At 43.1% G+C, this 23,439-nt stretch overlaps 1 protein-coding gene across 2 annotated transcripts in view; it reads right to left on the bottom strand.

Moving 5' to 3' along the window:
• Nucleotides 1-23,439, bottom strand: part of LOC110486656 (synaptotagmin III) — a 60,812-nt gene that overhangs the window by 3,791 nt on the left and 33,582 nt on the right. For both annotated transcript variants that reach the window (XM_036941376.1, XM_036941377.1), the window contains exons 3-12: nt 22,616-23,042; nt 17,955-18,341; nt 17,249-17,363; nt 12,055-12,237; nt 9,380-9,506; nt 7,515-7,733; nt 5,359-5,479; nt 4,263-4,434; nt 848-977; nt 258-348 (exon numbers count right to left, since the gene is read on the bottom strand). In XM_036941376.1, coding sequence (XP_036797271.1) covers nt 262-348; nt 848-977; nt 4,263-4,434; nt 5,359-5,479; nt 7,515-7,733; nt 9,380-9,506; nt 12,055-12,237; nt 17,249-17,363; nt 17,955-18,341; nt 22,616-22,763 — 1,689 coding nt within the window. In that variant the 5' untranslated portion in view covers nt 22,764-23,042 and the 3' untranslated portion in view covers nt 258-261. The remainder of the gene's footprint in view (nt 1-257; nt 349-847; nt 978-4,262; nt 4,435-5,358; nt 5,480-7,514; nt 7,734-9,379; nt 9,507-12,054; nt 12,238-17,248; nt 17,364-17,954; nt 18,342-22,615; nt 23,043-23,439) is intronic.

Below are 23,439 nucleotides of genomic sequence, written 5' to 3' on the forward strand. Positions count from 1 at the left end.
CAAAGCTGTGGTTATATAGGTCCCTCCACAGAAAGCTATGGAATATTGAAAAATTGTGTGTCAGGGTTGGGGTCCACTTCAATAAAGGCAATGCAGGAAATCAATTCAATCTAATTCATGAAGCAGAAATTGCCCGTCCATTGTAATGACGATGTTTTCTAAATCATACAACTCATTTATCTGAATTGAAATGGAAAGGACTCCAACACTGGTCCTGGCACTGCATGTGAGAGCATTGAACCAAGAGTTCTACTCACAGTTCTACTCAGAGTGAGGACTGTCCACCACGATGTGAGGCTTGGGAGAGGCTGCTGGACTCTTTGACACAAATGAGGCCACAAGTTTTTCCTGGAGAAATATATTAAAGCAGAGTTCGTATCACCAACACAGACACTGTAGATAACAAAGGTAAAGGTCTGCTAAAATAGATATTTCATCACTAATAAAAAATATGGTGAGTGGATGAATAGACAGACCAGTTGTTGTACAGTATGTTTCAAGCATCTCAGAGTAGGAGTACTGATCTAGGATCAGGTCCCCCCTGTCCGTGTCATCTTATTCAATGTGATCTAAAAGGAAAAACTGATCAGCACTCCTACTCTGAGACGCTTAATACATACGGCCCCCAGACTACTGTATGTATGAGTGGTTACTTACAATGACTGAATAGAAAAACAAAAACTAGTTAGAACAGGGGAAAAGAAGGCCAAGTACAATTACATACATGAAGTAGGAAAATAGAATGAGAGCACAGGCCTGCACAAAAAAGCACTATAGTCACGCACTCACTCACACACACACACACACTCAACGGTACACAGACACATCACATCATGCACATAATTACCTCGACGAGCTGGTGCCAGTGGTCTATGGGCTTGCGGGGGTTGGCCAACATGGCAGTCCAGTGCTCCCTCCCAGGACCCTCAACGTCACTGCCCACACGACACATTCCTATGACCTCATTATGACCAATACTGACCAACACACCGCCAGGTACAGAGAGAGAGAGAGAGAGAGAGAGAGAGACTGTGACAAACAGGCAAAGTAGGCCTCATTTATCAACCTTGAGTGCGGGGAAAATGAATGCGGCCACAGAGATTGGATATTCAATAGTGAGCGCACAATATACAGAGACTATTACAAAGGTTTCAATACAAATGGAGAGCACATTCTTATCATACACAAACACACACATGCATGCATGCCCACACACAAACACACGCATGCATGCACACACACAAACACACACACACAAGCATCGAACTATAGAGATGCTATAACCTGGGTTTTAAATGCATAAAAAATAACACACACACACACACACACACACACACACACACACATAACTATAGAGATACTATAACCTACAACATGGGTTTAATAATAGATAAAGAAAACACAAAAACACACCAGCCATGCGATGGTGTGATGATGGAGGGTGTGAGTGCCAGATAGAGAAACACTGGCATGGTTACACAGTGTCTCACCAGACACTATTTCCATTAGCATTAGCATAAACCATGTTTATTCATGAGGCGCCCATCCTCATGTAAAACAGGAGGAATCCACCAGGAGTCTGACTCACAGGGACAATCAGCTATGTGTTCAACAGACCACTGCTACACACCAACCAAATAACAACGTCTATCAACGGTACAGACCCACATAGTACTAACTACACACCAACCAAATAACAACGTCTATCAACGGTACAGACCCACATAGTACTAACTACACACCAACCAAATAACGTCTATCAATGTTTTAGACTGACCCATGCTAGTACACAACAATGTCTATTAAAGTAACTGTCCAGTGAAAATGACACTTTTCAAAGTTCATAATCTGCTAACTCATACCCAAATAATTGTGTTTATTCATCTTGTACTCGTATTAGTGGCCAAAGCATGAATTGGAGAAAAAACACCTCAAACTTGTATCTCATACAGACCGTTTCAAAATGCATGCTACTTCCTCATACAGTATGGTGTCATCATACTCCTGAGGAGGATGAGCTGGCCAATCAGCGGTCTAGAGGAGGATATTTTTAACGACCGGTATACGCCCACATCATTCTGTTGGGGTACGCCCACACTATTCCAACACAGAAAAGCTTCTTAACATACATAATTGAAAAAAAATTGGAAGGAAAACTATTTCACTCATATTTTCAGTAATAATAGGTCATATTTAACACTGGACAGTTATTTGAAGGTAACAGAATGACCCATCCTACTACACACCATTACATCAACGTAATAGACCCATACAGTGCTAACTACACACCAACCAAATAATAACCACCATCAACCTAAGTTACACATGATCCAGTACTAAATACATACCAACCCAATAACAATGTCTATCAACGTAACGGAGTGCTAACTACAAGGTTATTATTGTTTATATTCCTATTAGTTTTAAGATTTTTATTCGAAATTCAGTTTTGTTTCAGTTAGTTTTCAGATCTACTTTACCAAATGTTTTATTTAGTTTACTTTTTATAACAACATGCATATAGTTTTTGTGTTTTTTGGAAAGTCACTTCTTGCCACTGTGGGGCAGTAATGCATAAGGTGATGGGTCAGGTCATAGGTTAGGTTAGGTTTAAAGGTAGAATCAGGGAGATGACGTAGATGCACAAAGTAAACAGTAGTGGTGGGTCAATTTCCACAACAACCAGGAGCGTTGAAGCTCCATCGTTAGTCACCGCCTTTTAAGGTGTTGCATTCTGGTGATAACTGTCAGACGGGAGCCTACATGTCAATTACATGAACTTTACAAAAATCATGTGATCAAAGGTCATGAAGTTTTGACTGCAGTCGACTGCAACTTTCTGCAGTTGCTCTTCACTAACTTCATCCTGCAGTCATCACCTGCATTGTGGGAGGCCCTATTGTCAACCAATCATCAGTTTAGCTTGAAAACCCTGTTCGATTTTTGCCCCCCAAAAACATAATTGTCACGTCCTGACCGTAGACTCCTTTTTTATGTCTCTGTTTTAGTTTGGTCAGGGCGTGAGTTGGGGTGGGCATTCTATGTTTTGTAGTATTTCTATGTGTTTGGCCTGGTATGGTTCCCAATCAGAGGCAGCTGGCAATCGTTGTCTCTGATTGAGAACCTACTTAGGTAGCCTGTTCCCACCTGTGTTTGTGGGTAGTTGTTTTCTGTCTTTGTGTGTCTGCACCAGACAGAACTGTTTAGTTTGTTCCGCTTTGTTGTTTTTTTGTTCTAGTGTTCAGTTTCTTTATTAAATCTACCATGAACACGTACTACGCTGCACCTTGGTCCTCTTTACCTTCCACCTATGACAACTGTTACAATAATTCATGATGGTTGTTATTCTATTTAGTTTTGGAGGCAGTACAGTTTTAATTTTTCAAACGGGTTTGTTAATTTTTTAAATTACATTTACTAAATGGTTTTGAGTGATTAGTCATAATTAGTTTTAGTTTGCTATAATAACTTTGCTACACACCATAAAAATAACTACCAACCACAGACATACCCTTATCTAACAACAACAGACCTACCCTTATCTAACAATTAACAAAAGACATACCCTTATCTAACAATTAACAACAGACATACCCTTATCTAACAACAACAGACATACCCTTATCTAACAACAACAGACATACCCTTATCTAACAGACATACCCTTATCTAACAATTAACAGACCTACCCTGACCTAACAATTAACAACAGATCTACCCTTATCTAACAATTAATAGACCTACCCTTATCTAACAATTAACAACAGACATACCCTTATCTAACAATTAACAGACATACCCTTATCTAACAATTAACAACAGACCTACCCTTATCTAACAATTAACAACAGACATGCCCTTATCTAACAATTAACAACAGACATGCCCTTATCTAACAATTAACAAGACATACCCTTATCTAACAATTAACAACAGACATGCCCTTATCTAACAATTAACAACAGACCTACCCTTATCTAACAATTAACAACAAACATACCCTTTTCTAACAATTAACAACAGGCATACCCTTTTCTAACAATTAACAACAGGCATACCCTTATCTAACAATTAACAACAGGCATACCCTTATCTAACAATTAACAACAGACATACCCTTATCTAACAATTAACAACAGACCCTTATGCAGCAACCATCCAAATACATAGTCAGTATTATAATGGTATCAATTACATCCACATCCCACACAAACTTATAAAACTCCCATTGTCCAGTAATAACAGCCCAGGTCTCTTCTTACCAGTCATAGTCCATGACAGCGATGATGATAGACACCCTGTCGATGTCCTCATGAGGGATGTCAAAGACTAGAGCCTCGTTGTAGGTGGGGTTCAACGTATTCTTCTTAATGGAGGTCTTCCTCTTCTTTAGCCTGCGGCCGTCACATATCAGAGAAGCCTTCACGTATGGGTCTGAGAGAAGGAGAAAGAGGGAGGGAGAGAGAAAAAGAGAGAGAGAAAGAAATAGAGGAAGAGAAGGGAAGAAAGAGAAAGAGGGGGACAAAGATAAGAGACAAACCTTGAGCAGGCTATTAACAAATTATACTCCCACGTCCAGGCATCTGTCTTTAACACATAAAAGACATCCAAATCAAGGCCCCTTGGACGAGGCGGATTAAGGCCAAAGTAAAACAGGTGGATTCACGTCAATTACCACAGAATACAAACTGCAGCTCTAGTCCATTGTAGCACTTACAGAACACTGAGAGTTACCATTTGATTTTATGGCGGATTGTTTTATACCTTCGTTAGGCATTCTAATAATCTCCTAATCATAAAAGCAATAATAACGGTGTGGCCTCATAATTTAGCGTGTCATTTCGTCAGTATAGTAAGTGTTACCATGGTAATGCAGGATCATCACATCCTCACAGGCAGGATTAATAACTCAATTAATTTCGTTAGGCGTTCATTAATTAAATCATCATCAGCTACCTAAGTCCCAGCCATCAATCAGGCCAGGACATGATTGTGTTTAAAGCGTTTGGTTGTTTGTTGGCTGCGGTTTTTAGCACTCCAACGTTTATGATTTTTGCTATTTGCTTGTGTTTTCAACATTGCCACAAAACAGATTTTTGGCACTTCATTATGTTTGGAACAGTATTTATTTGGGAAATATTTACAGAATGTAACATATCAATATTCAAATATTCATGAATTCAGTCAATTGATGTGTTTGCTCCATCTGTTTATGCAGGCCTAATTGCATTCAAATAATAGTTGAAATACAAAATGTGTGATGTGAGTCTTGTCAGGCTGTTTCTAACAGAAGAGACAACCCCCAGTGCTGTGAACAGTGTGCTGTTGTCAGTGTGCTGCGGTCAATAGGTAAGTCACCTGAGAAGCCGGTGAGGTCCATGGCTTTGAGGTTGGTGGCCTTGATGACAGTGGCGGTGAGCCGACCTGCTGTGGGCAGGTAACACAGAGAGAAGTTCAGCTCCCCGAGGTCAGCCTTCTCCTGTATAACACACAGAGGTCAGAGGTCAGGGTTCAAACACAGATCCCAGCAAACGTGTGGTAAACACTCAGTAATACCCAAAGAGCCACAGGCTGAGCAAAGGGTCTGTAAAAGAGACCACCATCTTGCATTTGGTTTGCTAAACCATGAAGCAGGCATCAGTGATAATTGCCACAGAGACATGACAGGTGTCACAATCTAAACAGGCAGCATATTCAAACTGAAGGCAACTGTCATCACAGTACATTAATGAAATGTCAATCTTTCAATGTCCCCAAGAAGATAAAAGTTCAATTGAGCTAGATTTAAAGGCTATTTAAACACTCTCTCCTGCTTCCTTCTAACTCGGCACAGCCAGTGGTCATGGTGGTGGCATAGTGGCATAGCAGTGGCATTATAGTGGCATAGCGGTGGCATAGCAGTGGCATTATAGTGGCATAGCAATGGCATTATAGTGGCATAGCGATGGCATTATAGTGGCATAGCAGTGGCATTATAGTGGCAAAGCGGTTGCATTATAATGGCATAGCGGTGGCATTATAGTGGCATAGCAATGGCATTATAGTGGCATTATAGTGGCATAAGGTGGCATAGCAATGGAATTATAGTGGCATAGCAATGGCATTATAGTGGCATAGCAGTGGCATTATAGTGGCATAGCGGTTGCATTATAGTGGCATTATAATGGCATAGCGTGGCATTATAGTGGCATAGCAATGGCATTATAGTGGCATTATAGTGGCATATGGTGGCATAAGGTGGCATAGCAATATCATTATAGTGGCATAGCAATGGCATTATAGTGGCAAAGCGGTTGCATTATAGTGGCATTATAATGGCATAGCAGTGGCATTATAGTGGCATAGCATTGGCATTATAGTGGCATTATAGTGGCATATGGTGGCATAGCAATGGCATTATAGTGGCATAGCAATGGCATTATAGTGGCATAGCAGTGGCATTATAGTGGCATAGCAGTGGCATTATAGTGGCATAGCAGTGGCATTATAGTGGCATTATAGTGGCATATGGTGGCATACGGTGGCATAGCAATGGCATTATAGTGGCATAGTAGTGGCATTATAGTGGCATAGCAGTGGCATTATAGTGGCATAGCGGCGGCATTATAGTGGCATTATAGGGTCATATGGTGGCATAAGGTGACATAGCAGTGGCATTATAGTGTCATAGTAGCGGCATTATAGTGGCATAACGGCGGCATTATAGTGGCAAAGCGGTTGCGTTATAGTGGTAGCAGTATAGTGGCATAGTGGTGGCATTATAGTGGCATAGTGGTGGTATAGTGGTGGCATTACAGTGACATTATAGTGGCATAGTGGTGGTATAGTGGTAGCAGTATAATGGCATAGTGGTGGCATTATAGTGTCATAGTGGTGGCATTATAGTGGTATATTGGTGGCATAGTGGTGGTAAAGTGGTGACATTATAGTGGCATTATAGTGGCATAGTGGTGGTATAGTGGCAACATTATAGTGGCATTATAGTGGCATAGTGGAGGCATTATAGTGGCGGCATTATAGTGGCATAGTGGAGGCATTATAGTGGCGGTACAGTGGTGGCATTATAGTGGCATATTGGTGGCATAGTGATGGTATAGTGGTGACATTATAGTGGCATAGTGGTAGCATTATAGTGGTAAATTGGTGGCATAGTGGTGGTATAGTGGTGACATTATAGTGGCATTATAGTGGCATTGTGGTGGTGTACTGGTGGCATTATAGTGGCATTATAGTGGTGGTATAGTGATGGTATAGTGGTATCATTGTAGTGGCATAGTGGTGGCATTATAGTGCCATAGTGGTGGCATTATAGTGGCATTTCGGTGGCATTATAGTGGCATAGTGGTGGTATTGTGGTAGCATTATAGTGGCATAGTGGTGGCATTATAGTGGCATAGTGGTGGCATTATAGTGGCATAGTGGTGATACTATAGTGGTATAGTGGTGTCATCATGGTAACATAGTGGTGGCATTGCGTTGGCATTATGGTGTCAGGCATGGGCTCTCTCTCTCACCGCTGTGCCCTCCACTATGTCCCTCCAGACAGGCTTTTCTCCTGTGCCCTCGCTGAAGTCCAGAAGGTTGTCCACAACCACCTGGCCAATCAGGTCGTGTCTGGAGAAGCGGTCAAAGTCGTAGACAGAGAAGTGTAGCTTCCGGGAGTGCAGCTCTGCCAGGGGGACACCGAACTGGAACGTCTCGTTGAAGATAGGGTTTAGGGTCTTTCTGTGGACCTGTGGGAGAGAGGAGAGGGGGGAATTGAGGAGGGAGAGTGGTATAGAGGTAAAGAGGTGAAGGGGAGAGAAAGGGGAAGGAGAGGGAGAGGGGGAGAGAGTGGGAGAGAGAACAAGAGTCAACAAAATTGTAATGGTTTTCCTCCTCTTCGTCTGGGGACACGCACCTCAGGGCGAATGCCTTGCATACTACGCCAAATCAACAGCTCTCTCTCTTCACTCTCCTCCAATTCTATTAACAATTCCTCGAGTGTCTCCTCATCTCCCATCCGTTCACTCTCCTCCAATCTGTCCAATAACTCCTCGACCCTCTCAGACTCAGCCCTCAGCTTCGCCGACAGCTCCAAGTGCCTCCCCCCAATACATTTTTGGGGCTGCCTCTCGGGCTTCCTTGCCAGTCGGGTTCCCTCATATCGATGGCTCCTCTCTCCGGCTGCCTCTGCTCTCCTCAATGCCTCCACCTGTTCCCATGGTAGGCAATCCCTACCAGCCTGGATCTCCTCCCATGTGTAGCAACCCTTGCCATTCAAAACATCCTCCCATGTCCTGGAATCCTGACATTTCTGCTGCTGCTTCTTCTGCTGCTTCTGTTGCTTCTCCTGCTGCTGCTTTTGCTCCTGCTGCTGCTTCTCCTGCTGCACCTTGGGACGGCGACACTCCCCTGGCTTTGCCCAGGGTCCTCTCCCGTCGAGGATTTCCTCCCACGTCCAGGAGTCTTGTGTCTTCGGCCGCTGTTGCTGCTCCTTTCCACGCCGCTTGGTCCTTGTTTGGTGGGTGAATCTGTAATGGTTTTCCTCCTCTCCTCTTTTCCTCCTCCTCTCCTCGTCTGAAGAGAAGAGGCGAGAAGGATCGGAGGACCAATATGCGGCGTGGTAAGTGTCCATGGTATTTATTTAAACACAAACTGAACACTCCATACAAAAACAATAAACGTAACGTGAACAACCTAAACCGAAAACAGTACCGTGTGGTGTAAAACACAGACACGGAAACAATCACCCACAAAACAACAGTGAAACCCTGTCACGTTCTGACCTTTATTTCCTTTGTTTTGTATTTATTTAGTATGGTCAGGGTGTGAGTTGGGTGGGCAGTCTGTTTGTTTTTCTATGTTTTGGGGTATTTCTATGTTTCGGCCTAGTATGGTTCTCAATCAGAGGCAGGTGTCATTAGTTGTCTCTGATTGAGAATCATACTTAGGTAGCCTGGGTTTCACTGTGTGGGTGATTGTTCCTGTCTCTGTGTTTGCACCAGATAGGACTGTTTAGGTTTTCACTTTACTACTGACAGTAATTTAGAATAAAATACCAACTTGAGAAACGGCAATGAAACTCCGCACAAATCTCTCGTGGTAATGCATACACAAATCTCTCGTGGTAATGCATACACAAATCTCTGAGTGACATCAATGGATGATTCACATAGAACATTTCTCAATTGGCATCAGGGTGAAACTACACATTTAGCAGGTTAGTATTTTACTGTGCCTTCAAACTGGACTGAAAACCAGCCCAATTTGTGTGAAAACTGACAAGTGTAATAAATGACAGCCTGATCCCAGATCTGTTTGCACTCTTCCAAGGTATTTATGGTCATTGGCAAGACAGCACAAACAGATCTGGGATCAGGCTTGATAAACGTGTTACCTTGGTCTGGAACTTCTTCTTCCTGTCTGGCAGAAGGTAGATCTTGACGTAGGGGTCTGAGAAGCCGTTGGCGTCCTTGGCAGCCAGGTCTACAGCCTTCAGGATCTTCACCACTAGCTGCTCTGTACTGCAGACGAGGACACACATATACAATCTATGTTAGACTCACCGTCTGGGACACACACACACACAACACGATCTATATGTCAAACTTAGCTGGACAGACATAGGGCGACAGAGTAGATAGAGAAACAGTGGAGTGGTTAGGAGAGTATGTTGTATCTATGGAGTGGGTCGATGGGGATCCATTGAGGTCTAGGATGAAGCAGCCCATGACACTGATTTAAAGGTTTACTCCCTACTAATGGGGAATGTGAGGAAGGTAGATTTGTGAATGAGAGCAACTTCTACAAGTAGCATAATCCATTGCTACAAAGCTACAGATTGGCTCCAGCAGTTCCAGGGAGAGAAGCCAAGCCATTAATACTCCTCATAGTAGGCTATTCCACTGTGTTATGGTCAGTCTGGGTCACACACACACACACACACAGTCGTGCACATATACACATGCATACACACACACGCGAAGATGTCCTTCTAAACCGCCTATGTCCAGTGGTCTGTCTGTAGAACTACTTATGAGGGATTTAATTAAGAGAGTGAAGATGGCTGGCAGGCCTTTAATCAGACCTCATTATACCCTGTCTTTCTGCATTAACGAGCGTGTCATCACTTCATTACGGGCCTTTAGGAGCACAGCGTGAACTCTGGGGAAGAGAGCACCACCAGGCCATAGCCAATAGCAGCTCAGACAAACACACTGTTTAATCATCTGGTCCAATCAGGACTGAGATAAGCCTGTTGACGACATGATTGCATCCAATCAGGTTTCATGTTTATCATGCAATCACGTCCAATTAAGGAAATCAGGTAAACATGCCAATCCTACAATCACATCAAATCAGGGATAAGATTAATACCGTCATTAGTAAATTAGGAAGTTATATTTAAATTGGATAAACACGTTAAGAAACATGTCCAATTAGTATTTCTTAAGTCTATCTACTTACTTTAAGTCCAGTATCATCTCCGCTTGGAAGTCGATACACACTGTCAGTACGTGTTGGGAACTGTAGTCCTTATGACTATGAGCAGTGTAGTTTTATAAAGCATAATTGAAAATGCCAGGTGAGTCCTGTATAAAAGCTGTCCCTGATGGCATGTCACATTCAACAACATTACCACATTACAACAACAAACACTGTAGTGTTCCTACTCTCACATGTCCGTTTGAACATCAAGGCAACAAAAAGCAGGAACAAAAGACAACCTTTAAAAATATATATATATTTAACCTTTATTTAACTAGGCAAGTCAGTTAAGAACAAATTCTTATTTACAATGACGGCCTACTAACACGGTCCCAGAAGCACTCGGCAGAAAATACACCTATTACTGATGTGTCAGAGGGAAATTCGCTATACTATTCCTCAATGGCTGGAAACCACCCTATTCCCACAGCACTAGTGTCAGCTTTTAACTACAGTGTCAATAGAAAATACATTTCCCAAAGGGCCGAGGGAAAATTGACAATGTTATCCTGACTGCTATTCCCCAAATGTGCTCGGGTCTAGCACGTTAACATTGATGTATGGTAAATACATTACAATTATCCCACACACTGCTAACAGTGTGAAGAGAAGGTGACACATTATCTCTCTCTCCCTCTCTCTCTCCCCCTCTCTCTGTCTGTCTCCTCTCTCTCTAGATTTTCTAACAAAGATTCACAGTGTGTCAGAAAGCAGAGCAGAACAAATGATCTTGTGACGTGAGGTAGAAATACATGTAGGTACAGGTAGAGATACACCAACAGCATCCTCCCTCCCTCCCTCCCTCCCTCCCTCCCTCCCTCCCTCCCTCCCTCCCTCATTCCCTCTCCCTCTAATTCTGTGAGTCTGTAATTCGTGCTATAACAGTGTGATGTTATTATGTGTTGACAGGGTCTGCTGTTTAAAGTAGCTCACCATATATAATTCATGACCCTAACTGCCTCTCTCTCCCTTGTTTTTCAAACATCAGCACTTTCTTTCTCCATCGTAATGTTTCTTTGTGTGACGGCAGAAAGAAAGGACCCCACCAGGCAGCCACAGAGCCACAGATAGACTGAGACTGAGACCTAGCAGACTGTAATACACTGCCCCTGATCTCTCCCTCCATCTTCCCATCTTCAACCCTCCGGAGGGGGGCACATCCACCATTTACATAAACAGAGCCAGTGCTGCAGAAAACCTGCATGGCTAATGCACTCAAGGTATGGAAAATTAGACAATTACAATAACAATGTCTATCTATCTATCTATCTATCTATCTATCTATCTATCTATCTATCTATCTATCTATCTATCTATCTATCTATCTATCTATCTATCTATCTATCTATCTATCTTGTGTACACTATTTAGTCCATAATGTAAAGATATATATGGGTGATAAAAACTGCCCACTGTGTGATACTTGACACTGCAATGATAGAGTTTCTAGGGCAAGTACCTTAACTCAGCTGTGATGACAGAGCAGCTGTTGATCCTCTGTCTAAGCCTTAATGTAATGTATATTTAACAGTGCACTCAGACCGAGGTGTGAAGAGGATTAATTAAGTGAATCGGTTCACTCACTTGAAGGCGTAGCGCAGGAGGAAGCTGATCTTGCCGCAATTGTCCCCTGCTTTCCCTTCCCCCTGGTCGCCCCCACGCAGTCTGTAGAGTTCCGGTTTGATTTGGCCAATGCTGGTCACCTGCTCGCTCTTCTCCTCACCATGGAAATCAGGGCTGGACAACTGGTGAGTCATGGGCTTGGGCCTGGGGAGAGAGAAGGGCTTAATAGACGCATTAACACTACAACCAAATCTACATTTTTGAAGACACATTTTAATTTTCCATTTTCATTTTCATGTGTACCACATCTAAAGACCTGCATCACTATACTGAGAGCTTTACCGTTTCTAAAAGGATGTATTTGGGTGTTTTTGGAGCCTTTTTTCATGTTTTTCCTGCACAACCAGGATGAGGAAGTGATTTGCATGTTTGGGGTAAATTTCCCAAAAACAAGTGAAATCACAAAAAAGGTGTCTGGACCCTTCTATAACATGGCATTTACATCAAAAATAGAAACAGGGTTGTAAAAAAGAAAACTAACACACACTAAAAATATCGATAGGGTTCATTCACAGACATACATTCACTGGAGAGACAGACAGGGTTAATACTCAGAATAACACTCAGAAAATGTATACACTAGACAACCAATCACAGAAATGTGATGACCTTTAGATAATATAATATAATCTATAGTATAATTATCACATATTTAAAAATATATACAGTACCAGTTGATAATTTGGACACACCTACTCATTCAAGGGTTTTTCTTTATTTTTACTATTTTCTACATTGTAGAATAATAGTGAAGACATCACAACTATGAAATAACACATAGGCAATCATGTAGTAACCAAAAAAAGTGTTCACAAATCAAAATATATTTTAGATTTCAGATTCTTCAAAGTAGCCACCCTTTTCCTTGAGGACAGCTTTGTACACTTTTGGCAATCTCTCAACCAGCTTCATGAGGAATGCTTTTCCAACAGTCTTGAAGGAGTTCACACATATGCTGAGCACTTGTTGGCTGCTTTCCCTTCACTCTGCGGTCCAACTCATCCCAAACCATCTCAAGTGGGTTGAGATCGGGTGACTGTGGAGGCCAGGTCATCTGATACAGCACTCCATCACTCACCTTCTTGGTCAAATAGCCCTTACACAGCTTGGAGCTGTGTTGGGTCATTGTCCTGATGAAAAATAAATGATAGTCCCACTAAGCGCAAACCAGATGGGATGGCGTATCGCTGCAGAATGCTGTGGTAGCCATGCCATGGTTAAGTGTGCCTTGAATTCTAAATACAGACAAGTGTCACCTGCAAAGCACCCCACATCATCACAACTCTTCCTCCATGCTTTATGTTGGGAACCACACATGTGGAGATCATCTGTTCACCTACTTTGCGTCTCACAAAGACACGGCGGTTGGAACCAAAAATCTAAAATTTGGACTCATCAGACCAAAGGACAGATTTCCACCAGTCTAATGTCCATTGCTCATGTTTCTTGGCCCAAGTAAGTCTCTTCTTATTGGTGTCCTTTAGTAGTGGTTTCTGTGCAGCAAATCAACCATGAAGGCCTGATTCACACAGTCTCCTCTGAACAGTTGATGTTGAGATGTGTCTGTTACTTGAACTCTGAAGCGTTTATTTGGGCTGCAATTTCTGAGGCTGGTAACTCTAATGAACTTATCCTTTGCAGCAGAGGTAACTCTGGGTCTTCCTTTCCTGTGGCGGTACTCATGAGAGCCAGTTTCATCATAGCGCTGGATGGTTTTTGCAAATGCACTTGAAGAAACTTTCAAAGTTCTTGAGATTTTCCGCTTTGACTGACCTTCATGTCCTGAAGTAATGATGGACTGTCATTTCTCTTTGCTTATTTGAGCTGATCTTGCCATAATATGGATTCGGTCTTTTACCAAATAGGGCTATTTTCTGTATACCACCCCCACCTTGTCACAACACAACTGATTGGCTCAAATGCATTAAGAAGGAAAAAAAATCCACAAATTAACTTTTAACAAGGCACACCTTTTAATTGAAATGCATTCCAGGTGACTACCTCATTAATCTGGTTGAGAGAATGCCAAGAGTGTGCAAAGCTGTCATCAAGGCAAAGGGTGGCTACTTTGACGAATATCAAATATAAAATATATTTTGATTTGTGGTTACTACATGATTCCATATGAGTTATCTCATAGTTTTGATGCCTTCACTACTATTCTACAATGTAAAAATATAGAAAAACCCTGGAATGAGTAGGTGTGTCCAAACATTTGACTGGTACTGTATACACAGTGCATTCGGAACGTATTCAGACCCCTTGATTTTTCCCCCACATTTTGTTACTTTACAGCCTTATTCAAAAATGTATTCAATTGTTTTTTCCCCCCTCATCAATCTACACACAATACCCCATAATTCCAAAGCAAAAACAGGTTTAGACATTTTTTCAAATGTATAAAAAAAGAAAAACTAGTATTCAGACCCTTTACTCAATACTTTGTTGAAGCATCTTTGGCAGAGATTACAGCCTCAAGTCTTCCAAGGTATGATGCTACAAGCTTGGCACTCCTGTATCTGGGGAGTATCTCCCATTCTTCTCTGCAGATCCTCAAGCTCTGTCAGGTTGGATGGGCAGCTTTACTGCACAGCTATTTTCAGGTCTCTCCAGAGATGTTCGATCGAGTTCAAGTCTGGGCACTGACTGTGCCACTCAAGGACATTCAGAGACTTGTCCCGAAGCCACTCCTGCATTGTCTTGACTGTGTGCTTAAGGTTGGAAGGTGAACCATCGCCCCAGTCTGAGGTCCTGAGCGCTCTGGAGCAGGTTTTCATCAAGGATCTCTCTTCATCTTTTCCTCGATCCTGACTAGTCTCCCAGTCCCTGCTGCTGAAAAACATTCCCACGGCATGATGCTGCCACCACCATGCTTTACATGGTTCCAGGTTTCCTTCAGACGTGACACTTGGCATTGAGGCCAAAGAGTTCAATCTTGGTTTCACCAGACCAGAGAATCTTGTTTCTCATAGTCTGTGAGTCTTTAGGTGTCTTTTGGCAAACTCCAAGTGGGCTGTCATGTGCCTTTTACTGAGGAGTGGCTTCCGTCTGGCCACTCGGATTGGTGGAGTGCTGCAGAGATGGTTTTCCTTCTAAAAGGTTCTCCCATCTCCAAAGGAGAACTCTGGAGCTCTATCAAAGTGACCATTGGGTTCTTCGTCACCTCCCTGACCAAGGCCCTTCTTCCCCAATTGCTCAGTTTGGCCAGGTAGCCAGCTCTAGGAAGAGTCTTGGTGGTTCCAAACTTCTTCCATTTAAAAATGATGGAGGAAACTGTGTTCTTGATGACCTTCAATGCTGCAGAAATTCTTTTGTACCATTCCTCAGATCTGTGCCTGGACACGGACCTCTCGGAGCTCTACAGACAATTCCTTCGACCTCATGGTTTGGTTTTTGCTCTGACATGCACTGTCAAGTGTGGGACCTTATAGGTGTGTGCCTTTCCAAATCATGTACATTCAATTGAATTTACCACAGGTGGACTCTAATCAAGTTGTAGAAACATCTCAAGGATGATCAATGGAAACAGGATGGACCTGATCTCATTTTCGAAGCTCAGCAAAGGGTCTGAATACTTATGTAAATAAGGTATTTCTGTTTATTATTTTGAAAGCATTAGCATTTCTAAAAACCTGTTTTTGCTTTGTCATTTGCTTTGTCATTATGGGGTATTGTGTTTAGATTTATGAGGGCAAAAAAATATTTAATACATTTTAGAATAAGGATGTAGCATAACAAAATGTGGATAAACATCCCCTTTTCAGGACCCTGTCTTTCAAATATATTTTGTAAAAATTCACAGATCATCATTGTAAAGGGTTTAAACACTGTTTCCCATGCTTGTTCAAGGAACCATAAACAATTCATGAACATGCACCTGTGGAACGGTCATTAAGACACTAACAGGCAATTAAGGTCACAGTTCTGAAAACTTAGGACACTAAAGAGGCCTTTCTACTGACTCTGAAAAACGCCAAAAGAAAGATGCCCAGGGTCCCTGCTCATCTGCGTGAATGTGCCTTAGGCATGCTGCAAGGAGGCATGAGGACTGCAGATGTGGCCAGGACAATATCCAAACATCACACTTGCGGGACAGGTACAGGATGGCAATAGCAACTGCCCGAGTTACACCAGGAACGCACAATCCCTCCATCAGTGCTCAGACTGTCCGCAATAGGCTGAGAGAGACTGGACTGAGGGCTTGTAGGCCTGTTGTAAGGCAGGTCCTCATCAGACATCACCGGCAACAACGTCGCCTATGGGCACAAACCCACCGTCACTGGACCAGACAGGACTGGAAAAAAGTGCAATTCACTGACGAGTCACGGTTTTGTCTCACCAGGGGTGATGGTCAGATAAGCGTTTTATCGTCGAAGGAATGAGCGTTACACCGAGGCCTGTACTCTGGAGAGGGATCGATTTGGTGGGGGAGGGTCCGTCATGGTCTGGGGCGGTGTGTCACAGCATCATCGGACTGAGGTTGTTGTCATCGCAGGCAACGCTGTGCGTTACAGCGTTCCTGCAGGCTCATCCTGACAGGCTCATCCTGACATGACCCTCCAGCATGACAATGCCACCAGCCATACTGCTCGTCCTGTGTGTGATTTCCTGCAAGACAGGAATGTTAGTGTTCTGCCATGGCCAGCGAAGAGCCCGGATCTCAATCCCATTGAGCACGTCTGGGACCTGTTGGATCAGAGGGTGAGGGCTAGGGCCATTCCCCCAGAAATGTCTGGGAACTTGCAGGTGCCTTGGTGGAAGAGTGAAGTAACATCTCACAGCAAGAACTGGCATATCTGGTGCAGTCCATGAGGAGGAGATGCACTGCAGTACTTAATGCAGATACTGACTGTCACTTTTGATTTTGCCCCCACACCCCCTTTGTTCAGGGACATATTATTCAATTTATGTTAATTACATGTCTGTGGAACTTGTTCAGTTTATGTCTCAGTTGTTGAATCTTGTTATGTTCATACAAATATTTACACATGTTAAGTTTGCTGAAAATTAACGCAGTTGACAGTGAGAGGACATTTCTTTTTGCTGGGTTTATATATAGATATATCACATCCTGCATACCATAACCTCTTTGTAATCACTGACACAGAGAACACACACAAACGAAACAAGCGCTCACACACAGTACAGTACTGACCGTGCAGTGACCTGCTGCTGGGAGTGGGCGTTGGGCATGTCTTTGTGGGGTGGGGCGGCTCCCCCCTCAGTGGTGGGGGGCAACTCTGGAGACGTCTGGCTCAATTTAAGATTCCCTAGACCACAGACCAGAGAGAAAGGGAGAGAGAGAGTGAGAGAGAGAGAGAGAGAGAGAGAGAGAGAGACAGAGAGAGAGAGACAGAGAGAGACAGAGAGAGAGCGAGAGACAGAGAGAGACAGAGACAGAGAGAGAGACAGAGAGAGTGAGAGAGAGAGAGAGAGAGAGAGAGAGAGAGAGAGAGAGAGAGAGAGAGAGAGAGAGAGAGAGAGAGAGGACAATACAGAAAAAGGAGAGCAGAGAATAGAAGGGGGATAGAGAGAAGAAAAGAGGTGATTGTATAGAAAGTGAAGCTGGTTCTACTGTAAAGAGATTGTTGTGTCTTATTTCTTCAGTTTATGGGGGGGTTGTAGTGCATTTAGCAATGTGCCGCACCATTTCAAGATGTGTTAATAATACTCTGGCTAGACATACCGTCAGTGGAGTTAAAATGTAATATAGTACAGAACATTTTGTAGATATAAATATGATCTGTTGCTATAGTACAAGACTTAAAACATCGACCAATGCATTATATGACGCAAACTCTACACATGCTATAATAAAGCCACTTCAGTATCAGTGGGTGAGATCAGGGGTTCCTTCTCACCAGCGTTGTTGGGGTAGGAGTCCATGTCCAGGTAGGAGTGTTCCTGGGTCTGCTCCGGGCCTCCCACCACGCCCCCCACCCCCTGGCCACTCTCCACCCCCACCAGGTCAGAGAAGTGGGGGTGATGCTGCTGAGACTGGGCCAGGGAAGGGTAGAGTGAGGAGTGGGACGCCTTCCTCTGCATGACAGGAGGTAGGAGGGAGGCCCCCCCACTGCCGCCCATCCCACCCACACCCCCGGGCATCAGCCCCGATGTCAAGCTCAGGCCCCCACCCTCCTTGTCTCTCCATGGCAACCAACAGAGCTTCCAGGAGACAAAGAGAGAGACTGAGAGAAGGACGATCCCGCAGAACGTCACGATCACCGACAACAGGCTGACAGAGATCTCTGGAGGACGAGAGGAGAGAGGGAAGGATGGAGAGAAGAGAGACAGAGGGTGAGTTTGTTTCAGGCAATGATGGATGAAGACTCAATACTTCAGCCTCATCATCTAAAATACCAAAAGGCCTCATGTCACATTAATCAGTATCCTTCACATAGTTTATTCTCTCAATTAAGCCTCCTTTTCCCACTCGTCATCACAAACAGCCCCTATCAGCCAAAAAATCCACTAAATCCCACATCATCAGAGCAGAGGGACAACACACTGTGAGTGTAATGTGATACGCCGCTTCAAATGCTAATATACCCATTTTGAATATGGCAGCTTAAACATGAACAAATGTTGGTGGACTGATAAACACCACAATAAAAATACTAACACCCACAATGATATTTCCTGTGATGTGATTAGGTCTGTGCTCGTGGTTATGAGCTTTTAATCACTGACGGCTAAAATATTTTGTCTGAGGGGAAACGGGGGGGGGGGGGGGGGGGGGGGGGGATGAGTCATCCTGGTGAGAAAAAAATAAGTAAAAAAGCTTGGTTTTAGCACCAGTCTGGTGGACAGCTCCTCCAGCCCTATCCAATACACAGACCAGAGGCCTGCCAATCACCTGAGGCTGTTGTCTGGGTGTAGAGTGATCAGTGTAGGACCTGGAGTATGTCTCTCTTTATCTGTCTTTCTATCGCTCTCTTTGTCTGTCCATCTCTCTATTTTTCCTTCCCCATCCCTCTCTTTCTATCACCCTCTCTATCTCTTCTTATCCCTCTTAATCATTCGGTCTCTAGGTCTCCCCATCTTTCCTTCCCCCTCTCTTCCTATCTCCATCTCTCTTTTTTGTGTATCTGTTTATCTATCTTTCCTTCACCCTCTCCCTTCCTTTCCCTGGCTCTGTCTTTCCTCGATTCAATCCGAAGTGGCTTTGTGGGCATGACAAAGACACAAACATTGTTCAATCATTCAAAAGATATTGAAACTATATCTATAACTCACTGACAACGAGACTGAGAGTAAATGAGTAAATGAGACAACAGCAGCCAGTGCGAGACACTCCTCTACCCCTAGGGTGCATCTCCTGGAATTCTCTACGCCTTCCTTCTGTCTCTCTCTCTCCATCTCTTCCCCCTTTCTTTAGTCTTCTCTCACATCCTCCATTGCTCTCCTTTTTCCGTGATGTCTTATTTTGCCTCTCTCTCCTCCATCAATTGCCTCTCTCTCCTCCATCAATTATTCATCAGTCTATGTATGACATTAATCAGCACTTGTTCAAAGGATATGATCAGAGAGAAAGAGGGAGAGGGGGAGAGCAAGAGGGAGAGAAAGAATGAGAGAGAGGTGGGAGGGCATTGATATATCACTGTGGAGAACATGACACAGATGGAGAGAGAGAGAGCGAGACAGAGAGCGAGAGAGAGAGCGAGAGAGAGAAAGGGGAGAGGAGCCCTAAGGGAGAGAAGAGAGGTGGAACGAAAGAGATGGTGGGAAAGAAAATAAGCGGGGGAGCGAGAAAGGAAAGGGAAGAAGAGATAAGGACAGAGGGAATAGGTGTAGAGCATGATAAGATAGAGAGGGAGATTCTGAGAGAAGAGAGGGGGGAGAGGAGAGGAGAGAGGCTCTAGGGGCGGGCCAGATAGAGACAGATTGGTAACCATGTTGAAACAGACATATTGGCTGACTGGTCACATTCAGCCTCTCCATCTACACCTCCAGTCCACCCAGAAGGATACAGCCAGGTTAATATAGTCACCATCTACCAACATGCCACACCACAGAAGAAGACAAAAAGAGATAGTGATGGAGAGAGAAAGAATGAGAGAATGAATGATGGAGAGAGATGGAGGACAAACAAGACAACGAGGATTTAGAGAGAGAACTAAAGAGGGGAGAGGTTTACGACAGTAGAGAGAGAGAATAACAGTGTGTGTGTGTGTCTCTACATACGTGTGTTTGTGCATGTTTTTTTGTGTGTGTGGCAGCCCCATAGTATTAACGTATGCGTGCGTGCGTGCGTGTGTGTGTGTGTGAGGAGGGTAGCTTGGCGGAGGCAGGCGGGGGTGGTTCTTCTGAGACAGAAACCCAGCATGGGGCAGATTGACACCGGCTGTCAATCAGTAAGTGATGTATCCGACTGGGAGTTTTTCAGGCAGAACATCAAACAGCTCACACCCACCCTGCTTACACAAGCCATTGATTGACAGACAGGAGACGGATGGCGGATCCTGTACTGCCCAGAGGCCCTTGCTTTGGTTTATCACGTCATTACCCAGAGGCTATCCGCTAACGCCTCCCACCAAACCCACTGCATGATGACATCCTGCACTGTGTCACACAAATCTCTAGGTGCTCCATGCAGCAGATCCAGCCTAATCTACACTACAGCACACTGATCCACACGCATCCCCTCTAATCTACACTACTGCACATTTCTGCCACCGCTCCAAAACCTCTCCATGAGAATCCACACAGGACCAGAATGCTGCTGGGACTGTAGCTAGCTAGCGCCACCACTCATCCACTCTGCTGTGTAGAATTCATTCAAAGGGATCTGGGACGATGCTCCATATTTACATATGCTAGTTTGGGATTGCACTTGGACTCTTTGGTTTGCCCTATAAACAGAGGGCTGGACCTTCCTTATCAATTTGGAAATGTCTCATGAATATTTCAAAGTGTTCCGGAGGTGCCCTGATTTGTTGTGGGGGTGCTAGACAGCCCCTCAGGGCAACCCTGGCATCAGAACCCAGATAATAACTCTTCTTCAGGATATTCTGCTCTATCCCACAATACACATTACTACGGCCAGGAGTTTTTCCTGGGATTTTTTTCCTGCTAATGTCACTTGGACAGAAACACCTCCATGTCCTATACATGGCTAATGATTCCTGTATGTTACTGTGTTGTTAATGATTCATGTATGTTACTGTATGTCACTGTGTTGTTAATGATTAATGTATGTTAGTGTGTTGTTAATGATTCCTGTATGTTTCTGTATGTCACTGTGTTGTTAATGATTCTTGTATGTTAGTGTGTTGTTAATGATTCTTGTATGTTACTGTATGTTACTGTGTTTATAATGATTCCTGTATGTTAGTGTGTTATTAATGATTATTGTATGTTACTGTATGTTACTGTATGTGACTGTGTTGTTAATGATTCCTGTATGTTACTGTATGTTACTGTGTTGTTAATGATTCATGTATGTTACTGTGTTGTTAATGATTATTGTATGTTACTGTATGTTACTGTGTTTATAATGATTCCTGTATGTTAGTGTGTTGTTAATGATTCTTGTATGTTACTGTATGTTACTGTGTTGTTAATGATTCCTGTATGTTACTGTGTTGTTAATGATTCTTGTATGTTACTGTATGTTACTGTGTTTATAATGATTCCTGTATGTTACTGTGTTATTAATGATTATTGTATGTTACTGTATGTTACTGTGTTGTTAATGATTCCTGTATGTTACTGTATGTTACTGTGTTGTTAATGATTCCTGTATGTTTCTGTATGTCACTGTGTTGATAATGATTCTTGTATGTTACTGTTTGTTACTGTGTTGTTAATGATTCCTGTATGTTAGTGTATGTTACTGTGTGCTACTGTGTTGTTAATGATTCCTGTATGTTACTGTATGTTAGTGTATGTGAATGATTCCTGTTTGTTAGTGTATGTGAATGATTCCTGTATGTTACTGTATGTTAGTGTATGTGAATGATTCCTGTTTGTTAGTGTATGTGAATGATTCCTGTATGTTAGTGTATGTTAGTGTATGTGAATGATTCCTGTATGTTAGTGTATGTAAATGATTCCTGTATGTTACTGTGTTGTTAATGATTCCTGTATGTTACTGTATGTTAGTGTGTGTGAATGATTCCTGTATGTTACTGTATGTTAGTGTATGTGAATGATCCCTGTATGTTACTGTATGTTAGTGTATGTGAATGATTCCTGTATGTTACTGTATGTTAGTGTGTGTGAATGATTCCTGTATGTTACTGTATGTTAGCGTATGTGAATGATTCCTGTATGTTACTGTATGTTAGTGTATGTGGATGATTCCTGTATGTTACTGTATGTTAGTGTATGTGAATGATTCCTGGATGTTACTGTATGTTAGTGTATGTGAATGATTCCTGTATGTTACTGTATGTTAGTGTATGTGAATGATTCCTGTATGTTACTGTATGTTAGTGTGTGTGAATGATTCCTGTATGTTACTGTATGTTAGTGTATGTGAATGATTCCTGTATGTTAGTGTATGTTACTATGTTGTTACCTGTTTCGTGCTGCTGTCCCCTCATCATGTAGACAAAGTCTCGGCAGCTGGCTTCATGGCTGTCCTTCGCTGAGGAGTGTAAGCACAACTCCTCCACCAGAGTGAGAGCCTTCTTACACAGGTGGTCTTCATCCCAGTCCCCCGACATCCTCCAATCCGCATTGCACTCCCACCCGCAGTCAACCAATCACAGCACAGCCCTCGCCGCCCTCACCAAACGGACGGCACCTGGGTGAGAAGAGGTTCGATCCGGCCACGTTCCTTGGATGGTCTGGAGAAATGGGTGGGGACGGTGGAGATTGGACCAATCCAGGAATAAGGGGAGGGGCTCTGTCAGGCGGTGTTTACTTAGGCGGAGTCTAGCAGAGACCCTCCATGACTGACACGCCAATAAATGTGTGAGCCAAACCCACCCCTTTGTCTTTTCCTGAGAGGAATGAATGGAAAAGATTAGGAAAAAGAAGATGAAAGACGATGTATAAATAGGTACTGTTATCATTGTACCAATTGGTGACAGATTTTCATGCAAATATTCTCAAATCTGCATAAAACAATATGTGCATTTTCCCACCAGAGGTGAGTTTCCATCAAACTAACCCATTGTGGATAAAAGTCTGTGTGTGATAAAAATCACTTTTGTAGTTAAATTCCCATGTACCGGATAAAACATGTACATTAAATGGGGTACAGATGGTTTTGTCACAAAAACTGTTGCGATAAATAGCAAATTTGGCCAATCTGGTTTTGGCGCATGCTCTCTAGACAAGTTCACTGATATGATAATTGGCAGCCAAGCACCGATCATCATATCCCCAGAATTCAAA

This window comes from Oncorhynchus mykiss, chromosome 13 (genome assembly GCF_013265735.2).
Source record: "Oncorhynchus mykiss isolate Arlee chromosome 13, USDA_OmykA_1.1, whole genome shotgun sequence".
Lineage (NCBI taxonomy): Eukaryota > Metazoa > Chordata > Actinopteri > Salmoniformes > Salmonidae > Oncorhynchus > Oncorhynchus mykiss.